The 22,346-nt window shown below is 40.3% G+C and overlaps 1 protein-coding gene across 5 annotated transcripts in view; it reads left to right on the forward strand.

Moving 5' to 3' along the window:
- Nucleotides 1–22,346, forward strand: part of DAAM1 (dishevelled associated activator of morphogenesis 1) — a 166,616-nt gene that overhangs the window by 50,192 nt on the left and 94,078 nt on the right. For 4 of the 5 annotated variants that reach the window (XM_038544843.1, XM_038544847.1, XM_038544845.1 and 1 more), the window contains exon 2: nucleotides 15,604–15,823. In XM_038544843.1, the coding sequence (XP_038400771.1) occupies nucleotides 15,641–15,823 (183 nt within the window). In that variant the 5' untranslated portion in view covers nucleotides 15,604–15,640. Of the gene's footprint in view, nucleotides 1–10,117; nucleotides 10,189–15,603; nucleotides 15,824–22,346 lie in introns of those variants that run through there. The other variant, XM_038544846.1, reaches the window with a different exon arrangement.

Below are 22,346 nucleotides of genomic sequence, written 5' to 3' on the forward strand. Positions count from 1 at the left end.
ATGCAGTATTGTCTTTAGGAAATTGTTTGGCAGCTGCTTCTCCTTTTCTCTCTCCACCTCCTTTTATAAATTATAAGTGTAAAGGAAAAAAAGTCATTGTTCATTATTGGTGTTTTACAGTTGAACAGATTGTTTTCATTTTGAGAACTAACAATTGTAGGGGTGGGTGTGGTGAAGTGGAAAAGTGCAGAAGTTAAAGCAACTTAGGTCAGAGTGTAGAAATTCATTGACAGTGGACTGTGTTCTCGGGGAGACACTTAAGGATTCACTGCTTATCTCTTTTATTAATTGAGATACCAAATGGATGTAAAGCACATTAAAAGTGGCTGGCATATTGAAGAGGGCTGATAAATGAAAGTCATTAAAAAAATTTTTTTTAAATTAAGTAAACTAACCCCAACGACACTGAGATCAAGTTGTATGCTCTACTAACTGAGACATCCAGGCTCCCCAGAAAGTCACTTAATTTTTATAAGGACTTATGACTTTCTAAACTTTTGGAAACAGCTTGATAATCAAGACAAAAAAAAAAAAAAAAAAAAAAGTAATCCAAGCCCATGTTTTTTTTTTTTTTTTTAATTAGAAGAAACTAAGATGAAAACAAGTTTCCTTCCTTTTCCAATGTCTATTCTCTTCTCTAGGAGGAGCAACTTAATGGGTTTTTGTAGCTATTATTTTATCACAGGCTAGGCAATTTCTTTGCATGTTTACATAAGTATATTCTTTTTACATTTATGATATACCATGTTGATTCCACAACTTGGACTTCTAATTTAATATACTTTAGATCTCTTAATGATAAAAAGGTGTCCTGTGGATTTTGTTGTTGTTTTTAAAGATTTTTGAGAGAGAGAGAGAGAGTGAGAGCGAGAGCGCGCGTGAGCTTGTGCATGAGTGGAGGGAGGGGCAGAGGGAGAAGGAGAGGTAGTGAGAGAATCTCAAGCAGATTCCCTGCTGAGCACGGAGCCTGATGCAGGGCTCAATCTCACAACCCTGAGATCATGACCTGAGCTGATATCAAGAGTTGGTCCCTCAGTCAGCTGAGCCACCCAGGCACCCATCCCATTTTTTTAAATGGCTGTATAGTATTTCATTATACAGAGATACCCTACATCATTTAACCAGTCTTCTATCGAAAGCTTCTTGATGACTTTAGCCACTTGATCACTCTTGGCTGTTTAACAATATTTTTCAGAATATGAAGTCCACATATTATCCTCAGTCCAGCTACTCCACGTTTTGTACATGAAGCAAAGTAACAATTTTTTTTAAAGGTTTTATTTATTTATTGAAAAAGAGAGAGCATGAGGAGGGAGAGGGGCAGTGGGAGAAGCAGGCCTCCTGCTAAGCAAGGAGACCAACATGGGCTTGATCCCAGGACTCTGGGATCATGACCTGAGTAGAAGGCAGACCCTTAACCAACGGAGCCACCCAGGTACCTCCAAAGTAACTATTTAAAACAGCTTTTCTTGTTATGGCACTTAGAACAAATTTTGCAAGAGAGATGGTCTCTTCTGTGTCTAGTCTTCTTGAGTTATGCAATAGAGCAATTACTATTCTCACCTAATTATATAGAAAATTACAGAGTAGGGTGGAGTAGGCACACTGGCTAGTATCAGCTTCCTTCACACTTCCCCCTTGATGACTGTGGAACAGCCTTTTTTTTTTTTTTTTTTTTTTTTTTTGGCCTGGTTTGAATCAAGAGTGTAGTAATCCTTGTGTAGTAATTAAAATTCAGTAAAGATCTTTCTTCGCCATTTGTTTGGCTCATACAGTTTCAGAATTGTTTGTTAAGCTATGTGAATAGCTTCCCAAGGATGTTTGTCACATGGAGAGACATCACAAATGAGAATACAGTGTTCATTGTAGCTGCTGGTTATTTCTATTTTGGTGGATTGTTAGCTTTGTTTATGAAAAGAGATGATATATGTTCACTAGTTCACTCACTCAGCATATGTGTTCTCTTGGCTGTGGCAACACCTGCTAGCTCTCACAACTTTCCCCATCCCATCTTTATCCTCAAGGTTTATGCATTGCATTTATCATGTATAAGTTAGACAGTTTTGAAGTTCCTGTTAAAAGGAAAGCACTTTTTCTGAGAGCGTATGCCTTGACTTTATACTTCCTTAAGACTCTATCTCTGTATGACTTCTTAACTTTCAGATATGGCACCATTGTCTCGTTCTTCCGAGGTCGTATGGAATTTCTGGAAGTGACTTGGAACTCACTTGCCAAAGGAGCTTATTAATTCAATAGGTATCAAATCGAGTTCCTTCCATCTTTGATATTTTCCCAAAGTTTGATGGGCATACCATGTTGACTGATACTGGACCATTTGTTCAGACCTGGTTGTCATTTTCCTGTGAGCTGTGTGTACTTATTTTCTATTATCTTGTGATGATCTCAGAAAAATCCATTTTACTTTTCCCTTTTCCAGTGTATGCTTCAAATTCATTGCTTCCAAAATAATGGTAACTTTGTTTCGCAGGGACTGATACCAGTATACTGGTAATCATTTTGCAGTTCTCAGAATCATAGATTTCCTTTCCAGCTGTTTGTAATGAATATTTATTGATATTTGAAGGAGTCAGATTTCAGTTACATAAACTTTGGAAGGTGTAGCCAGGAAATAATTAGAGTCTTATCTTGTAGGACTATTGTCAGCACTCAGACCTCAATTTCATAAAATTCCTTGATAAAATCTTGGTCTAGGAAAGACCATCTCTTGCCTCTTATGAATTCACATAATCACCATGTTTTCATTTGGTTCTATAAGCACTGTAGTGACGTTTTAATGATTAATAAAGAGGACCCTAGGGGTACGTGGTGTCTCAGTCAGTTAAGCATCAAACTTTGTTTTTTTTTTTTTTTTTTTTTTAATTTTTTAAAATTATTTATTTATGATAGTCACAGAGAGAGGAGGGGGGGGCAGACAGAGAAGCAGACTCCATGCACCGGGAGCCCGACGTGGGATTCAATCCCGGGTCTCCAGGATTGCACCCTGGGCCAAAGGCAGGCACTAAACCGCTGCGCCACCCAGGGATCCCTAAGCATCAAACTTTGGCTCAGGTCATGATCTTGGGGTCTTGGGATCAAGCCCTGTGTCTGGCTACCTGCTCAGCAGGGAATCTGCTACTCTCTGTCCCCTTCCTCCAGCTCATGCTTGCTCTCTCTTTCTTTCAGTGTAGAATAGCTTTGAAATGCACCATTTTGGTGGATCTGCAAATCAATATAATATTGACAATGAAGCTGTATGCATTTTTGGGCATGGGTTTCAAGTATGCACAAAGTAAGCTGTAATTTTAAATAAAGACTAATGAGTTATTCAGGTGTATACTTAGAGTTTTAATGAGGTTATTGGGAAGGCTTGCAAACTTTCTAGTTTTAGTCGAATACTGTATGATGTACTTAAGAGTTCATTATCCATGCAAAACTACAGGTTACAAAAATTTAGATGCACATGGAAATAACAGCCACCATTTATTGAGCATCTTCCATGTGTCAAGCATTTGTTTTGTTTTGTGTGTGTGTGTGTGTGTGTGTGTGTGTGTGTGTGTGTGTGTCAAGCATTTGGCTACTAAATTCTTCAGTAACTTACAGTTTATACTTCCAGTTCTGGAAGGCTTTCTGTGCATTCACATATATAGGTGTATGTGTGTGTATTGTTACAAATACAGTTTTGCTTTAGTTTTAACATAAATGGTGATAAATATGTTTTCCTGTGCAACTTGACTTCTCCTTTTTTCCTGTTTTTAATATGTTATCTCTTTCCCATGTCAGTATTCATGGACCTAGGACATTCTTTGAACCTGGGCATAGGATTCTGTAGCACTGGTTCTCAAACTTATCTGCCCATTAGAGTCATCTGTGGAGTTTGGACAAATACTTATGCCTAGGCCCCCTGTACCAGAATATCTGATGTAATTGGTATGGAGTAAAATAAAGCCTGGGAATTGGCATATGAGAACCAGTGGGTTTGTTTGTTTGTTGGGTTAGGGGGAAGGACAGAGGGAGAGGGAGAGAAAGAATCTTAAGCATGCTGCACAGCCAGCATGGAGCCCCATGTGGAACTCGATCTCACAACCCTGAGATCATGACATGAGCTGAAATCAAGAGTTGGACGCTTATCCTATTGAGCCACCCAGGCACCCCAAGAAGCAGTGTTTTTTTTTTTTTTAATTTATTTATTCATGATAGTCACACGGAGAGAGAGAGAGAGGCAGAGACACAGGCAGAGGGAGAAGCAGGCTCCAAGCACCAGGAGCCCGATGTGGGATTCGATCCCGAGTCTCCAGGATCACGCCCTGGGCCAAAGGCAGGCGCCAAACCGCTGCGACACCCAGGGATCCCCAGAAGCAGTGTTTTTATACTGCAGGCATACCAACATTTACTAAAACATTCACTTGTTGAAGGGTCACTTAGATGATTCTCTATTACAAATGATGAATGGGTTTTCTGATACAGTGTTGTAGTGAATATCCTTGTTAGTATATCTCTGTGCTTGTGTGTGAGTATATCTATAGGTTAATTCCTGTATATGGAATCCAGGAATTCTTAGATGTGGATCAGAGGGTCAGTACATCAAAAACAACAATAGATATTGCTATTTTGTATTCCATTGAGGTGATACAATTGATTTTCCTATCCACGGCTTATTAGATTTGTGGAACTGAGTTCCCCCATCCCAGCCTCCATCATGAAAAAGTTTGTTCTGATTTCAGAGGGTTGTATATCTAAGATTTCAGAGGGTTGTATATCTAACTAAGTGCCTTTGAAGGTTCCCAACATGAAGAGAGATTGGGGAAATCCCATGTCAAAGCTTTACTTCTCTTGGTCTTTTTAGTGCTGTGTGTTTTGGAAGTTGGTTTTACAGGCCGACATAACAAAGTAATGCCTTCACTTCCATCATTAGAGGGTATGTGCGTCTTTCGAGAAGGGTTGGGACAGCTTGCATGGAAGAGCAGTACCTATGAGAGCCATACAAAATCTCAAACAGGTGAGGGCCAGAATGCCTCTTTACTGCCTTATTTCTATACCTGAACTTGCATCCAATTGAAGCTTTTACCATCATCTTTTCATGAGCCTCTCTTGAAGATTTATTATGTAAAATTTGTAAGTAGGATTTTTATGAAGGGTAGGGTGGTACTTTCTAAGGGAGTTGCAGTTTTCATAATATGACTCCAGCGTCTGTCCTTACTGTTTCTCGGTGGCTTCTCCTTGTCTGTCATGGGCAGGACTCAGTAACAGCCCAAGCCCAAAATGAACGCCTCTGAGTAGCAGATGTAGAGAGACTCAGGATCCTAGTAAACAACTCACCACACTGATTTTAAACCCAGGAATCACCATGGCCTTAGCTTTCTATAAACATTTTTTTACATTTGTAATGGCAGATGGTGGCTGTGTCCACACATGTTCCGAATGACGTTTCTGAAGCAAAAGTGTGAAAGCTTGTGGCCCTGGGTGCTTTACAGTAGGGTGTCTAATGTGGTGACCAATTCACAATGACTCCCCTAAATAGAAAGATGCCTTCAGATGTACAAAGTAGAATAATAAGTAGGTGAGGTTAGTGCCTGCATAAAATGTGAAGGAGAATCAGGTCAGTATTGCCAGTGTCAGCGTTGTTGCAGTGACTAAGTCAGGTGTGCTATGTGGTATTCTTGTGTAAGTGGTTGGATTGAAATCCTTAATCTGTCGAATGCCTCAAAATATACAGGAAAGCAAAGACTTTTTTGAGTGCCTTTTCTCACGTTGCCCCTAAAACTCTCTGAGAATTTCCCACAATTTGCAGATAAGCTGACTAACCTGCAGAGTCCTTGATTTAGTGATGACAACTGCCCTGTAGAGATGAAACCAGCCTCATTCCAGGAATTTGTTCTGCTGATACACACAGGAATGTCCGAGAAAGGAATCTGGTTAACACATTGCCACCAAACAGTAGTTAACAAATATAAATCCTCCTCCCAACTTTTTTTTTTTTTTTTTTCCTCCCAACTTTTTAATGTAGTTCTTAGTTCCCTTTGTAATGTCCACTCAAAATCCATCAGACATTTATAGAGGACTTTTGGATGTTGAAGTCTTTCCTACAGTTCCTCCAGGAAAGAAGTGGGTGAGCTGCTATTTGAACCCGGGTCAGGTTTCCACGGCTGCCTGTGTCATGTTGTCTGTTCATTAGTTTTTCCCTAAGTGAAAAGCACAGACATTTTCCATGAGAAAGATGGGGGTTTCTTAATAGTTACCAGAGAATGAGGCTAAGTTTAACCAAGAACTTTTGTTCTACATGGTGTTTCATTTTCTCTTGTTGCAATTATATTAATCTTGGCATAAAAGTAGTCAGAAGAACATGAACAGAGGAGGGTAATTAGTGAGTTTTAAGTTTTTTTACAGTAAACATGAACATATAAAAACGCTCTAGGCAAGCTTTTATTTCTTTATTTTTAGTTCAGAGAACTGTAGTTTCCCTAGGATGCCAGTGGACCTTATTCTCTGTAAAGGCCTGTGTACAAGTAAAAATTATATCTACTTGGCAATGAGATACCTTGATGATAAAACGTAGTTATGGTATTTGAGAGGGAATAAGATTGATAGCATCTGGTTTGGGAGCTGTGAGGGTTCATAACAGTGCTCACTTTTCCAAGGGTCCTTGTGGGGAGAGGAACTTAATATTACTATGAGGGTGGCATTGTGAGTCCTGGGCCCAGAGTACCTCTGGTTTATTTTCTCTAATTCATATTCAGCTTTACTTGAAGATCTGGAAAACATGGTTGTTAAAACTAAGTGTATACCTATTGAACCTCTTCTTTCTTAGAATTTGCCAGAATTATTTCACTTGTGAGAAGATTCCAACAAATGAGTTATAATCTACTTGTTTTTAGGCAAGAGTTTATAACATCACTTAGATTTTTTGTGTAGATAGCACCAAAGCCTTAGCTATTTGTTTGGTAAGGTCTGAAATCTGACGTACGTGAAGTGTGCTCATGGTGGCAGGGAGGCGTTTTTTAAGAGGCACAATGACGTTTGCCTATAGAAGTGAAGACTCTGACTTCAGGGGCCACTTCCATGGGGTCAGCAGAGGTCCAGAACGCATATGGTACAGGCAGTTGTTGGTGCCTTGCAATGTATAAGTACTCTCCTCTGGTGACTGTGATGTCTCCTCCTGTTCTTCCTGAAAGAACTGCTAGGTGATTCAGGAAAGTTGCTTGTTTTACCTGTCTGTGAAAGAGCAAAACTTAGCTTCTTGGAAGAGTGAGAGCTTTGATGTGACACAACTGGCCACTGAGTTGTAGCTTCCTATGTTTGTATAATCCTTCCTTTAAATTTGTCTTTGTACAATCGAAGTGGATCCTTTAGAGGCACTGAAGATAGAAACCTAAAGGTGGAAAACAGTTTGCATTTCTTTTCGGCTTCGTGTAAATTTGTTTATTGACCTAACTCACAGACTAGCAACAGGTTGGCAGTCCCAAGGGCACAGGCTGTCTGGCAAGGCTGTGCTTTCTTTGGTGGGGAGCTCCAATGACACTTTTGGTTTGGCCCTTCTCCCAGAGGATCAAGACGAGATGTCCTGGCTTCCAGACTGGTTTCTGTCACGTGAACAACACAAGCTTGCTAACTCGTGAACCGGGTTGTATTGGCTTTAGGGATTTATGTCCTCAACTCATGGTTAAAGTATTGAGTCATGACAGTACAGTCATTGCCAGCTTTTTAGGGTGAAACCTGGAGGTCCATCTCTCCTTTGCTCTTTACATGAAGGGGGGGGCGATGTTTTCTGGCAGGAGTCTGACTTGGGCTTGTAAGGATGACTTAATTATGTGCTGGTTGAGGCTTGGTCTGGCTTGAGGGTGTGCATGGACTTCACTTGGGTTCCTTCATCCCTTATCTGGGGAGGAAGTGGGGAAGGAATGGGACAAGTTCTGGCTTCTACTTTGTGCACATCCCCTGCCTACACCAACGTGGAGTGGACACAGAGGAGGGAGAGTGCTTTGCATTCACTATCCTGGTTAAGGCAGTGGAGCAGAGAGTGCTTTCAGCGTACCAGTGGCTTTTTTGAATGTTTGGGTTTTGGTGTTCTCATCAGTGGTGGGATACTTGTATTGTCTTCCTCTTTCCTCAGGAAAGCCAGTGGCTGAGGGGATTGACTGCAGGGTGTATTTCCAAAAGCCACTTCCAGAAGTGTTCTGTTAGAACATCCTTCTGGCACCGAGTGTGTGGAAAGGGCTGGCCCTCCACTGGACACACTTACTGAGAAACGCCCTTTCCGTTTCCTGGTGGAGAAGATATTGAAACTTGCAAGGAAAACACATCCCCTTTCAAACACTTCTACAACCTTTAGACTGTATCCCATGATTTTTTTAAAGCTCCAAATAGTATTTGGCATCTGGTGTGCTTGGGAAATGAAACCAGACATGAGGAATGTGAGAGGGGAGAGAGATGGCCAAGGAAAGAAGCAAAGCGGTTTTTTTCTTTTCACATTCTTCTTGATAAGAGAATTTGGGTTAATGTTATCATGTTGAAAACAAAAGTACATATCAGGGCCTTTTGGAAAATTGCAAAATGTGGGGCAAATTGCAGCTCTGAAAACAAGAGGTATGGCAATTAAAGCAGAGGGTTCCCCAACCATTCTCTTTAAAGTTAATCTTAGGACATACTTTTTTGTTTGTTTGTTTGTTTGTTTGTTTTTTGCTTTTCCTTCCTTTCATGTCTGTGACATTGTTTGAGAAATTCCAGAGATCATTTACAATGAAGAAATGATGACAGTATTTTAATATTGCAATTAAAATTGGAGAATTAAATGTGAAATACTGTCTTGATTAAAAAAATAGAAGTGGATTATGGTGTCTACGGTCCCCCTACCACATGTGGCCAGTGCATACAGAAGCTCTCAACTGTCTGACCAAGGTGGTGACTGGCAGGAACTCCCAGTCTCTCCTTTCTCCCTTCTTCAGGATCTAAGTTATTTCCCTGTAACCACTTTGGTTGGAGGAGAACCTTGGTGACTTAGCCAGTGAGAGTATCCCTTAGTGTGGAGAGCCATCATTATCAATGTGTAGCAAAAGTCCCTGATAAAGCAATTAGAAAGATGTATGCGTCTTTTTCTGTCAACGTGACTTTCAAGTTTACCCCATACATTAGGCACCAATATTGTGTTGCTTGGTGGAAAACAAACCTTACATATCACATATGTGTTGGCATTATCAAAGAAAACTGTTAAGGAAGGTTTTCTTGGAGACTGTAAGTTCTCCAATGTTTTATATCATCGTTATCATCATCATCATCTATATTCCCGAAAATTTGGCCCTCATTTTTTGACTGTTAGCACATTGCAAGTCTTGTTTGTTTTGTTAAAGAGCAGTACAAATGACTCTGACTTCAAGCAGGCCACAGATGGATTAAATTTCTTATTCTTTGCTAAGCAAAATGCACCTGCTCCAGAATCTTAAGTAGCTTTTTAATTGCTTCCTTGTGCATGGCATAGCAATAGTCATCTGTAATGTTATAGATGGATTGCATTTTGGATGTCCCAGAGGTGACTTCTTCCCCTCTGCAATGGTGCCAGCAGCTGAGATTAGAAGATGTGTTCTGGTTGAGGGCCCAGCTGTCATGGTGGAATTAGTTCTTTCCCTCAGGCTGATCTGATTAAAAAAGGGGCCAAGATGTGGAAGCATAGGCCCCAGGTTTCAGTAACTGCATTCCCTCTTCGTTGGATAGAGTTAGCAACTTAGCTGCTCCCTAAATTTCTCAACTAGGCTGTGATCACCCTGAATCTGTGAATTTTCATTGTCTGTGTCTCTAGCACCTAATGCTGTGTCTGGCTTATTGAAGTTCAGCTATGATAGCTGAGGAAGTAAATACTTTCTTGGGGTAAAGTGTTTATTGAATGTAAGGAATGGGGAAAAGATTCTATCAGCGGGTCTCTTTCCCATGGAGCTTACTTTTGAGGGTGGGTGGAAAAACCAAGCACCAGCTAGTTCAGCTAGAAAGAAGCTCCTCGCCTGAGGGAAGCTGCAGGATGAAGTCTGTTTGTGAAGCTACTGTCAGCATCTGAAAGCTTGAGAAGTGGCTAAGGAGCACTTGGTGATGTGATTGACTTTAAATGTCTTGGCATTTGTGAAAAACAGATCTGCTGGCAACTGTGAGAAGAACACCCAGTCACACAACCCTAAAGTTCAGAGACAAGACCATCTGTTCACTTAGGTATTTGTTTTTGCATTTAACAAACATTTATTGTGAATATACCATGTGCCAGAGAGTGAATGAAACTTAGTCTTCTGTCTCATAGTCTAGTGGAGGAAACACGTGAATTTAAAAAAAAAAAAAAAAAAAAAAAAAAATCCCAGACAACCCAAAAACACTCAACCATGTATATGGTGCTTGAGCTGTGGAAAGAAATGTTGACCATCTCTGGGAAACTAAAGGCCCATTAGGATAGTAATATTTGAGTGGGTCTTGAATGGTGAGTGGAAGATAGGTACAGAAGAAAAAGAGCCTCCTAGGCCGAGGGAACTGTGAATGTATGGGCTCAGAAGTGTGATTCCTGTCAGTGTTGGATACTATGTGCACATGCTGCCAGGGGCGGGGTCGGGGGGAAGTGTTCATGGTGCCAGGAGACGAGGGTAGAAAATAAGGTAGGCAAGGGCTAGGCCGTGGAGGGTCTTATAGTCTATGCCGGAAGCTGGACTGTGTCCAGAAGACACTGCAGAGCTGAGTGACACAATCAGATTTATTATGTGCCGAGAATAAGTCCCAGACTCCTCACTCCAGTGGACAAGGCCTTGGGGTCTGGGCCCCTCCCCTTCCTAGATGCTTCTCTCTTAACACCTTCATTATTTGCTATGCCCCAGCCACAGTGGTCTTCTTTCTCTGACTCAGATGTGCCAAGTTCCCCACCTGCTCTGAACTTCTGCACATACTCCTTCTGCCTGGAATCCTCTTCCCCCAGTACTTTGCAGGACTAGTTCCATTTACCCATTAGGTCTCAGCTTAAATGCCCTCTCTGGAGAGGCTGTCTGTGATCACAGTATTAAAAGTCACTGTCTCCATGCACCCCCCCGCTTCCCCCGGCACCATTTTCTTTCATTTTTTGCATTCCCTGTAATGCTAACTAAAATTAATAGTTACAGTTTAGTTTACTTTTCTTTTTCTTTCATACCTTTTCCAAAACAAATAACTTTTCCAAAACTCTCTGAAGCCTACATCATCTCATTTTTGGCCCCCTTTCCTTAAAAAATAACACATAATCAGTATTGAACAAGCCTTTTTTTTAACTGTTTGTTTGTTTGTTTGTTTATTTATTTATTTATAGTAATCTTTAACACCCAACATGGTGCTTGAATTTATGGCCCTGAGATCAAGATTCTCATACTCTATGACTGAGCCAGTCAGGCACCTGACTACTCAACAGACTTTTGACTTAATGAATTAAATGGTGAATGTAATGGAGTAGAGCAGCTGTTGGTGACTTTCAACCCATGGGCTTTCATGGGCACACCACCTATTTTTGTATGACCCATGAGCTAAGAATGTTTTTCACATTTCTAAGTAATAAAAAAAATTTTTTAAAGAATATTTTGTGACATGAGAAAGTTATATGAAATTCAGATTTCACTATCCACAATAAAGTTTTATCGGCACACAGGCATGCCCATGTTTTAGAGGTGTCTGTGGCTGCTTTCATAATAAAATGGCAGGGTTAACTAGTTGTGACAGAGGCTTAAGGGCCTGCAAACCCTAAAATATTTACTATCTGGCCCTTTACAGAAAAGGTTTGTCAACCTCTAGACTGGGGAATCATGGGCCAAGGAGAAGAATTGAAGAACTGTTGTAGTCATTCAGATGAGAGATAAGAGGAGACTGATCTCAGTGTTTCCTATGCACCCCACCTCAATATGGCCAGAATGTAATATAACTTGGGTTTAAGTGAAACAACCTATAAAGTGCAAAGTAAAGTTTCTCTCTGTTTGTTTCCCACATACTTTGGTCCTACTCTTATGTGTATGAGGTGCTGACACAGGTTGTGGGTGCTTTTTCTCATGGAGTTGGATCAATAGAGGAAGTAAGACCCAGACTACAAATTACTTGAACTGTTGGTTATGCCTGAGAGGGGTTACAAAAGCTAAGAGGGCCTAGACCACATTCAACTAGGTAGGTTAGCAAGACTGCCTGGAAATGAACTTGAAAGTTGAGCATGAACCATATGACCCTCCTTGGGCTGGCTCTTACCTAATTTCTCTGGCCCTTCCCCACCCCATGCATCTTCTAACAACCTAAACACTACCTCCTTCCCCCCCATACAGAGGCACTTAGTCACGTGGACCTTGACAATAGTTCCTGAGCAGTCTCTCTTCATTTTACTGACAGTTGAGTGACAAGGTGTGCAGAACTCTGGCTTGCCTACCAAGGGGGATATGGTTCCTGCCCTTAGAATGTACATTGGAGACAAACATTAACAGTTCTATTTTGATGAGCTAGTAAGTCTTAACTCCCATCCTCTGGTGTACCTCAGTGCTATTGCTACCTACCCTTGCTGGTTAACAAAGAATACAAGAATTGTGCACTGAGAGAAAATGTTGTAGCTATTTGCTGAGCTATTTGCATTGTAGTTGACAAAAAATGTTTCTAACAGATTGGAAGGAAAGCAACTAGTCCTTCACCTCAGATAGTTTGAGAAGCTGGAGTATGGATCATCATAACTTGGATATTTTTGAAAAGAACATTTTTGCATACACATTTCCCTCCTTCCATCTGTCATATAAACAATCAGAGTGTTTTTTTTTTTTTTTAATCCATCTTATTGTAAAAGTAGTATGTCTTCATTGTGACAGCAACTTGGGAAGTTCAGAAAAGTTTTTCATTTTTTAAAAAAGTAAGCCATACATTTGATACAAGCTAACTGTTGGCTCACATTTTGGTGCATTTCTCTGGTACTTTTTTTCTACTCCTAGATGTATATTTTACATAAATGGGACATTGTATGCCTATTTTTTATTTTACATATCATAAAAATTAACATGTCATTAAATATTCTTTTACAGAGGACTACTTGATGGTCTGTCATTTAGTTGTACCATGATTACCCTTTCCGCATAGTCCTCTATTACTACCACTTATTTTTGCCCTTTTTTATTTGTTACTATAGCTAACACTTTGAAAATTTTTGTGACAACATCTTTGATAGTATCTGAATATTTCATTGGGATATATTTCTAGAATTAGAAATAGTAGGTCAACAGTATGACTATTTCAAGGCTTTGAAAAATAGCCCTTCAGAAATGTTGAACCAAATTTCTCTTATCACCAGCGTTGGATGGGCTGGGCTCACCATACTGAGGGTTGTCGGAATTGGTACTGTCAGGATGGAGAGCATACTGACAAAGATAAAGGCAGAAGGAATGAGCAGACCACTTGGATGGAAGATAAGAGGAGTGCAGGATGTTTATGGGACATAGAAAATGGTCTGTTGGCTAAAGTGGAAGATACTTTTAAGGAACTAGAAAAGTCAGAAGTTGAGTTGGATTGGATTTGATGGAGCACTGAAAGCCAATTAGATTGGTATCAGGGAGACTTTGGTGGGTTTTGATTGGGAAGATGAGAGCCCTGGGCTTTGCAGTGGAAAGATGGTGTTAGATAGCACAACCTGTGTCACAACACCACTCACTCCCTATATACTCCATGCCTCTTCCCATTTTGTGCCTTTGCTTACACTGTTCCCTCTGCCAAAATGCTCTGCTTTCCATAGTCTATCAAAGCTCCACTCATCTGTCAGGGACCATTTCTAGATTCTTCCCTGTGTACTTTTTGCTTGATTACATAGCACTTACTGGTATGATATGCCATATTACCTTTGTTATACCTCTTTGGTACACTGTTCTCTCCCACCAGATTATAAGCTCCTAGTGACCCATTTCATTTATGTATCTTTAGGTGTTTATAGTGCCTGGTATAAAATAGGTGTTAACACACATTTACCAAAGGAACCCCAGGTACTGCATATTGTCTCCTATGACCTTGCACAAGTACACTTTCGGCCAGGAGATGCATGCTTCAACAGATTGGGATATTGGATGTCTCAGCTAAGTCTTTATTCCAGAGCCAGTTGGATCATCATGTAGGGCTACATGAGGGACACCTTGCTCTTTACATTTCCTTCCCTTTCCCATCCCAAAGACTTCTAGTTGCCAGCTTCCAGAGACCATTATCCCTTGAGTGAGTAGAGATCTTGACTCTAGAAGCATTTGTAAATCATAGTTATTTGTGAAAACTTTGACCAGAGATTGTATCATTGCATGAGATTGTTTTTAAAAAGTCATATTAGGGCACCTGGATGGCTCAGTTGGTTAAGCATCTGCCTTTGGCTCAGGTCATGATCTCAGGGTCCTGGGATGGAGCCCCATGTTGGGCTCCCTGCTGAGCAGGGAGTCTGCTTCTCCCTCTCCCCGCTGCTTCTGTTTTGTCTCCATCTCAAATAAATAAATAAAAATTAAAAAGTTAAAAAATAAAAAGCCATATGGCATCATGTTGTACACATCGTTCTTTGTTTTTTTTTCATCTGACAGTGTAGCTTGGAAATTTTCCCAAGGCAATACATATAACTGTAATTTTTAAAAAGCAAATAATCATTAAAAATGTATTTTTGTGGTGAAAATTCAAATTCAAAAGGGTGTAAAATGAAAAGGAATATTTCTCCAGTCCCCTATTTTTTAGAGGCTACTGCTATTAGCTCTTTCTTACATATATTCATAAGTACATATATACATTCTTTTAAACATGTAATCTTGTAGAATATATATATCATACAGCATCTTGAACATGTTTCCATATCTATATATACAGATGCCTTTTTAAAAAATAAGTGCACAGTGTTCTATTATGTGAAATATAACCATCTCCCTATTGGTGAACTCATTTGATCTTTTTGAAAATCTCTGACTCTTCTAGGTCATGTGAAGTCACTCTTCCTTTGTTATGAATTTAAATTATTCAACATGATAAACAGTAACTGAATGCCTCCTTCTTTCTTGGCACTGTGCAGGACATGAGTGCCAACAAGTTGCTTGATGTACAGTTCCTTCCCTTGACTTGGAGTTAATCATGGTCTAACAGGAGGGTATTTCTCTTAAGAAACTTAGAACGTGATATGAACTGGAATGGGTAGATATGCCTTAGCATATGTATCATTAATTCTATTTTGGGAAGGTTAAAAAGAAGCAATTGATATCAAACTTTAAAGGGTAAGAGATCCTAGATTCCTAGCGAGTAAGGAAAAGATGGTCATTCTTGCAGGGGAGTTAAAGAACAAGATGGGTTGGCAAGAAAGAGCATGTGCTAGGCAAAGAATGACCAATGTGATTGGGACATACACTGTGGCATGGAGAGGTAGGGATATACTGTTTGCTCAGCAGTTGGTCACAGGAAACATTCAACAAGTGAATAGAAGGATATGCTCTTTGCCCAAATGGGCTCCAAATCCTCTTAGGGTTGTCCTGTTTGTGCCCTACAGGGGTATATTAACTGCTTCCAATACAGAGGTCTCTTTCTTGAATTGGTCTGACTTAAAACAAAAGTTTTATCCATTTTTTCACCCTTAACTGTATCATGTCCTCTTTTTTACAGAGTTTAGTTACTTCAAGAAATAGAACAGAATTCAGCCATGGCCCCAAGGAAGAGAGGTGGACGGGGGATTTCGTTCATCTTTTGCTGTTTCCGAAATAATGATCACCCAGAAATCACCTATCGGCTGCGAAACGATAGCAACTTTGCTCTTCAGACCATGGAGCCAGCATTACCCATGCCCCCTGTGGAGGAGCTGGACGTCATGTTCAGTGAACTCGTGGTGAGTCCCCACCTTCCTTCCTGAGGTGTGTGGGAGCTAGCAGGAAGAGGAGAGGATGTGCTTGGTTTGGTTTGGTTAGCCATGGCCTTGCCCTTCTTCAGTGAAATGACCCCTTTATGTTGGCACCCCAACTGTGAGCACTGAGAGGTGCTCTCTGGAGGAAGAGAAAGAAGAGGGCAGCATTACTACATCAAAGGGCTTTGCTTTAAAGTGTAGGGATTTAGAACTTTAGGTCTTCAAATATGTGGCAGAACTACATCCTAAGTTGCTCTATTCCTCTCCATCCCAGTCGGAGTCTAATATGTGCATAAATAATTCCCTCATCTGCTTCACACCTTCCACAATTCCCTAATGCTTTCTCCACCCCTATTCTCAGTGATAGTATTCATGTCTTTTTAAAAATTAGTCATACTCCTCCTCCTGTCCTGGGTCCTTTGATGAAAGACATTATTACTTAAGTACAGTATAATTATTTAGCCTAATGACAGGATTGCAGTAATAACTGTTGTGGGAAACTTTTTGTAGATCCTATCATATTTTAGAATGGACTATACTGAAGTGAGAGATATATCTGGGGTGACTGGATGACGGGCACTGAGGGGGGCACTTGATGGGATGAGCACTGGGTGTTATGCTATATGTTGGTAAATTGAACTCCAATAAAAAAAAAGAAAAGATATATCTGGTATAGGATCCATTCATCAAAAGATGTAAGTGCTCTCTGTAGCTTAGCCTTTCCCTGTGTACTTTCTGCTTGAAACACTTCTGAGGTAGTGTTTCTTTCCATTCTGTTTTAGGGGATATTATGGCATACTTTAAGGGGTACTGGCATGGGGATTAGGAAGACCTTGGTTCAAATTACTGTTCTGACTTTATTATCTGTGTAAGTATGGAAAAAGCAAATAAGCCTGTTTTCTGGAAAGTGAGAAAAAAAATAATGCCTCTTCCTGGTTTGATGTAATATCTTTGAATAATAAATAGTGGGAATGCCCAATGCCTGGCCCTCATTAGGTGCTCAATAAATGTAATATGAGTACTCCATCCTCCCTTTATCACCATTGTCATTTCGTAATAGAGTTAGTTCTAGCCAGACCATTTATATCATTCAACAGATATTAGAGAGTGCAATCATTTTGCATGACTCTTGAGTCAACAAAGTAACGAAGGCTTTGTTACTGCCCTCCAGGGCTAATATCTGAACGGAGTGGGTCACTCCAGCTCTTCTAGGCCAGAATGTACCCATAAGCTTATTGTGTGACATAAGCCCATGAGAGAATACTATGGAGCTGATATTTGAGTTCTGGTCTCCTGAGTGGATTAATGGGCCTATTACCAACTAGAATTGGTTGGGCTCTTGGCAGCATATTTGTATTTTATGATGTTGATGGATACTTTCAATGTTTAAAGAATCTCTTTCCTCTCCTGCCCCTGCATGCAGGGACTCTGTTCTAGGTGTTAATCAGGAGGCTCAACATGGAAAACTAGAACCTGCTCCTAAATAGCCGATAGTTTCAGTAGCAAAAGGAGACCCATACAGGTTTATAACACCACTAAAGGAAGAAGCACAACCTACCTCTGCAGAGATTGTGGGTAGATGTGTTGTGGAGTGTAGGACGTAGTGATGAGGAGGTGGTCAGGGAAGACTTTCTGGAGGAGGTAAGCTGTGAGGAACAATTGAAGGTGAGACAAGAAATGAGGGGATCAGTGTTAATGGCTGTCTCAGGCATCTTAACCTAGTTCATTCCATGATAGCAAAGCCTTAGTGGTTACAAACTGCTGTAGCTTATCACTTGCTAGTGCTGCGTGTCCACTGTGGGGCTACTGTGGTTCTGTTCCTCACCATCTTTCATCCAAGACCCAGGCCTGAGGGAAGAGGGAGTAGAGACATGGTGAACTGCTAGCAGGCTCTAACCTCATGCTTAGAAATGTCACTTCTGCCCCCATTTCTTTGGCCAATAAAAGTTACAAGGCCACTCCTGAGTTCATAGGGTAAGGATAGATCATCCTTCTGTAGAGGCTGGCACCACAAATTGCATGGCCAATCCTGAGGTCATGGGAGGTGGGGATGGGGAGGAGGAGGGAGGACACATAGCCCTCTTCCAGGGACAGGCACTGAATCATCTACCATGATGGCTATCAAGAAGGGCAAAAATGATGTATTCACAGGCTTGGTTTTATTTCCCACTTAAAGTATTTTAAAACCAAAAGTCAACCTAAGGAGATAGATGTTGTTGATAGATGAAGGACTTCTTGGTGGTAGTGGATCTGGTGGGCAGAGCCTAGTACACTCAAAGCATCCATATCCACTGTCTTTTTTTTTTTTTTTCCCCCACTGTCTTTTTAATTGTATTCTCTCAGACTCTCAAAATGAGACCTAAGCCAGAGCCTGTGTGGTGGCAGCTCCATGTTCATCTTGAAGACGGCTCATTGTTCTGTATTCATAAGGGAGAAAATTCCATTCTCTGCCTTATTGATGTCTTTATTCTGTGTGAAAATTGCCTACAGCTGTTAGTTGTTAAAAAGCCAATGCCAAACCAGGACTTTAAGCTGAAACCATTGGAAAACAAATTATGTTGAGGTTTGTATCTGTCCTGGTGAGTGACGGATGGATTTCTGTCTTTTTCTGACTTCGGGGACTTAGACCACAAATCCATCCAATGGCCAGGGGTGTCCTGGGGTAAGAGAGGTGGGTTCAAAGCCACTGGAATTTTCTGTTCTGGATTCTCTTGAGTGTTCACAGAAGAAGTTCTGCCTCTGCCTATGCACAGGAAAGGGAGGCCACGTGGGGAAGAGGAGAGTCAGATGAAGAGGCATGGCCTGTGGCTTCAGATCACTCTGCAACCTGTGGTGACTTCCTTCACCACAGGTTGGAATTTAAGTTTATTGCCTTGCCTATAAAATGGGGATAATACCATCACTCCGATAGGGTTGCTGTAAAGAAGATGACTTCTTTAAAAAGCCTAGTGCCTATTAAATGCTTTATACCCTACATCCTAATGCAATGAGAGGAATGGAAAGTAATTCAGGTATTTCCTGAGCACAACACCCTAAGCAGATATCCCAGGTTTTTCCTTTTCTTGAAAGATAATCTGCTTACTGTGAGTGAGCCAGAGTGAGTCCTAACTTGCAGGGCATTTTACCTCTATCTGTCGGAAAGCATCTTATCATAGCCGGTTGTTGTAAGCTGGTTTCCTTTGCCTTTTCTGATGACACAACGGCCTCCCACTTTAAGAGTGGTACTCAGTAGGTTGCTTGCAGAATTGCTTACTGCAGCCTTATCATCTCATAAATAAAGCAAACCTGAATGGGAGGTCAGCTGTGAGGATCTGTAAAGAAGGTGGTTAGCGAGGAGCACCTGCCCACAGGCAGTGGAATCAGACTCCTTCCAGTTTCAGGATGTATTGGTTCCTGGAGGTCCCAGTCCAAAACCCTGCTTGTCTTTTCTTTCAAAAACAGCTTTATTGAGTTCTAATTTACAGACTATATAATTCACCTATTTACAGTATATAACTCAGTGGCTTTTAGTATATTCACAAGTTGTGCAGTAATAATCACAATAAATTTTAGAATGGTTTCACGACTCCCTTACCTATTAACTGTTAAGTCTCATTTCTCCCCAATTCAACCATCCCCTGGCTACCTCTAATCTACTTCTGTTTCTGTGAATTTGCCTATTCTGGGCATTTCATAGAAATGGCATCATATTATATGTGGCCCTTTGTGACTGGCTTCTTTCAGCATAATCTTTTGAGTTTATCTATGTTGTATGTCAGTACTTCATTTCCTTTCACGGTTGGATAATACTTCACTGTAGGAACATACCATATTTTGTTTATCCATTCATCATTGATGGATGTTTGGGTTTTTGCCAGTCTTCAGCTATTATGAATAATGCTGTAAACTATATTCATATATAAGTTTTTGCATGAAAATATATTTTCAGCTCTCATGGTATAGACCTAAGAGTGAAATTTCTGGGCCCTATGGTAACATAATGTTTACCATTTGAGGAATTGCCAGACTGTTTTCCAAACTGACTATTCCATTTTACATTCCCACCTGCAGTGTGTGAGGGTTCCAGTTTGACCCCATCTTTGCCAACGTTGTTATTACCTCTTACAGATTAACCTGCTGATTTTAAAGCTGTTCAGTAGCTCCTGGAGAACTGAGGATATGTAATTTGGAAATTTTTAAACTATTTTTGTAACTTGTCAAATAGAAATAGTCTCTATGCTAACAATTTTTAACTGATTTGATATATTTTAAAAAATATTCAGTTAAGGGTTTGTGTTATCTCTGCTATGTATTTTATGTCTTTCAAGCATTAATCCTTTTTTTTTTTCCCCTGTATTACTTCTCCCACTTTCTTGCCCCATTTTTTCTGCTTTGTCTTTTGCTTCAGCCACAAATTCTAAGCATAACCAATCTGAGACTCAACACTATTCGCATCAAATAAGATTTAGCTATGGTCTTTCTACAGCCTTTTAAAGTTCTTAGACTATTTTTGCCAACCTATTTGAAGACTCCTAGGCATTATTATAACTCTGTAAGTTCTCCTTATTCAAGTAACTTTTTCATCTCAATGTTAGAAGATTTCCTTTGGGGTGAACAGAAGAATGTGTCATTAATTGGTCAGTATTTTTTGGGTGTATGTGTGTGATAAGTACCTGCTCTATGCGCTGAAGTAACTGGTAAGCAAAGCAGTCCTGGTTCTTCATTAATCTCTGGTGCTGAAGGCCGAGTGGGGGAAACAGGCAATTAAATACGTAATCTTATCCAGTGTGCCTGAGGATTATGAGAGCTCCTCCAGTAGTATATATTGTTGAATAAGAATGTTCAGTCCTCCTTTTTCACGAGGGAGGGAGTCCCACTCACAGGTTCCATGTGTATAACCTTAGCTCTCTTGCCCAGTAACTCCTAGCTTCTCTTCCAGCTCCTCTTGGGAATTGCATAGCTTAGTCCTTCTTTCTTTCTCGATTTCTCTACAAATCAACTTGCTTTCTGGAAACACATTTTGTGGCCCTTGGTGCTATAAATTTCCTAGGAGTGAGCCCCCTTGGGGAGTTCCGCAGTCTTCCAGCTGGTGGGTAAGTGTCTAAGTCAGCATTGAATCTCAGCAAGGCCACTTGTCTGCAGGTGAAAGTTGGGTTCTCCGACTCCACTTCCATGTGTAAAAAAGTAGGTATTTTGATTTCCATTTTTGCTTGGGTCCTTAGCTTAACTGTCAATTAATCCCAAGCTTGCTATTTGCTGACACCTACTTCCAAACCCCACAGATTCTTAACCTAGTATGGAAGGGTGTTGGAAGGCTTGGTGGAGCAAGTTTCATTTAATGTAGGAAGTATAAATCAAATAGGAATATCCAGGCAAAGAGGAGAGAGGAGTGTTATAGACTGTGAGAGCAGGATGTGTAGAAGGCTGGGAGTTGAGAGAAAGCATGGAAGGCTCAAGGAACAGAAAGCTCAATATAGATGGAACATGAAATAGGCTGAGAGGACTGGGGCTTTGAGAAAAGGGGATGGGGATGGTGTATTATTGATTTAGTTATACATCTTAGAATCTTATTTGAATGAAAGGAAGGTGTCCTTCCTTATAGGTTTTCTCAGTGAACCAAATATTCGAAAGTACAGTGGAATATTCATTGATTACCTATACAAACATAGACATTGCTCTTTGCAGTCTCTGTGAGGTGTTGATAAGTTTAGCGAAAGGTGTCATGTCTTCTCGAATAGATTCTGAGTATGTTTTCACTTGAGTCCAATTGATGAGGTGAGATACTTTCTTGCTACAGCATATACTTCCTCAGGGTACTTTAATTTTGAAATGAAAAGGAAAGAGAAGATTATGAGGAGCACCCCCTTCTGTTCTTCCAACCAGTGCACAGACTCCTGCATACACCAGAAATTGGAAGGCTAAGGATTCCCTACAGAATATTCCACAGCAACAGTGATATTACAATTGGTATCTCCTAATGGGTTCCCTCAGCTCCCTTGCCTTGTAAAACATGCAATATGTCCAGCTGCTTCACCCAGCTGAGATTTTAGGTCAGAAACCAGGTTTGTAACCTGGTTGTGGTTTTGATGTGCTTAGCACCAAATCTCCACTCCTCTAGAACACACATTTGTTGTGTGTATTTGGAACCAATTTATTTAATAGATGTAATAGAGAAAAGCTTTCATTTCTAATATGGATATGAATTTATGGCTAATTGGAAATCTACATCATGGACGCAAGTTTTCCTAAATCTGAAATGTGACCAATTACATTTTACACTTTTCTGGTTAATCTGTTTTCTTTTGAATCCACTGCCTCATCTTCATTTATTTGGCCAGTGGGTCTAATGTTTTAGGATAATATAGAGTGCTGTACCTTCCAGGCAATGTAAACTATTTTAAAGAAACTTATTTAAAATATTCATTAACAATCACAAAGCTACCATTTATACTATTGAAGATTGTCAATGAAAATTAAATCTTAACAGGGAAGGTGGTAATGATGGATAGGTTGATGGAAAGATTTATAT

The sequence above is a fragment of the Canis lupus genome, chromosome 8, assembly GCF_011100685.1.
Source record: "Canis lupus familiaris isolate Mischka breed German Shepherd chromosome 8, alternate assembly UU_Cfam_GSD_1.0, whole genome shotgun sequence".
In the NCBI taxonomy this organism is placed as follows: Eukaryota; Metazoa; Chordata; class Mammalia; order Carnivora; family Canidae; genus Canis; species Canis lupus.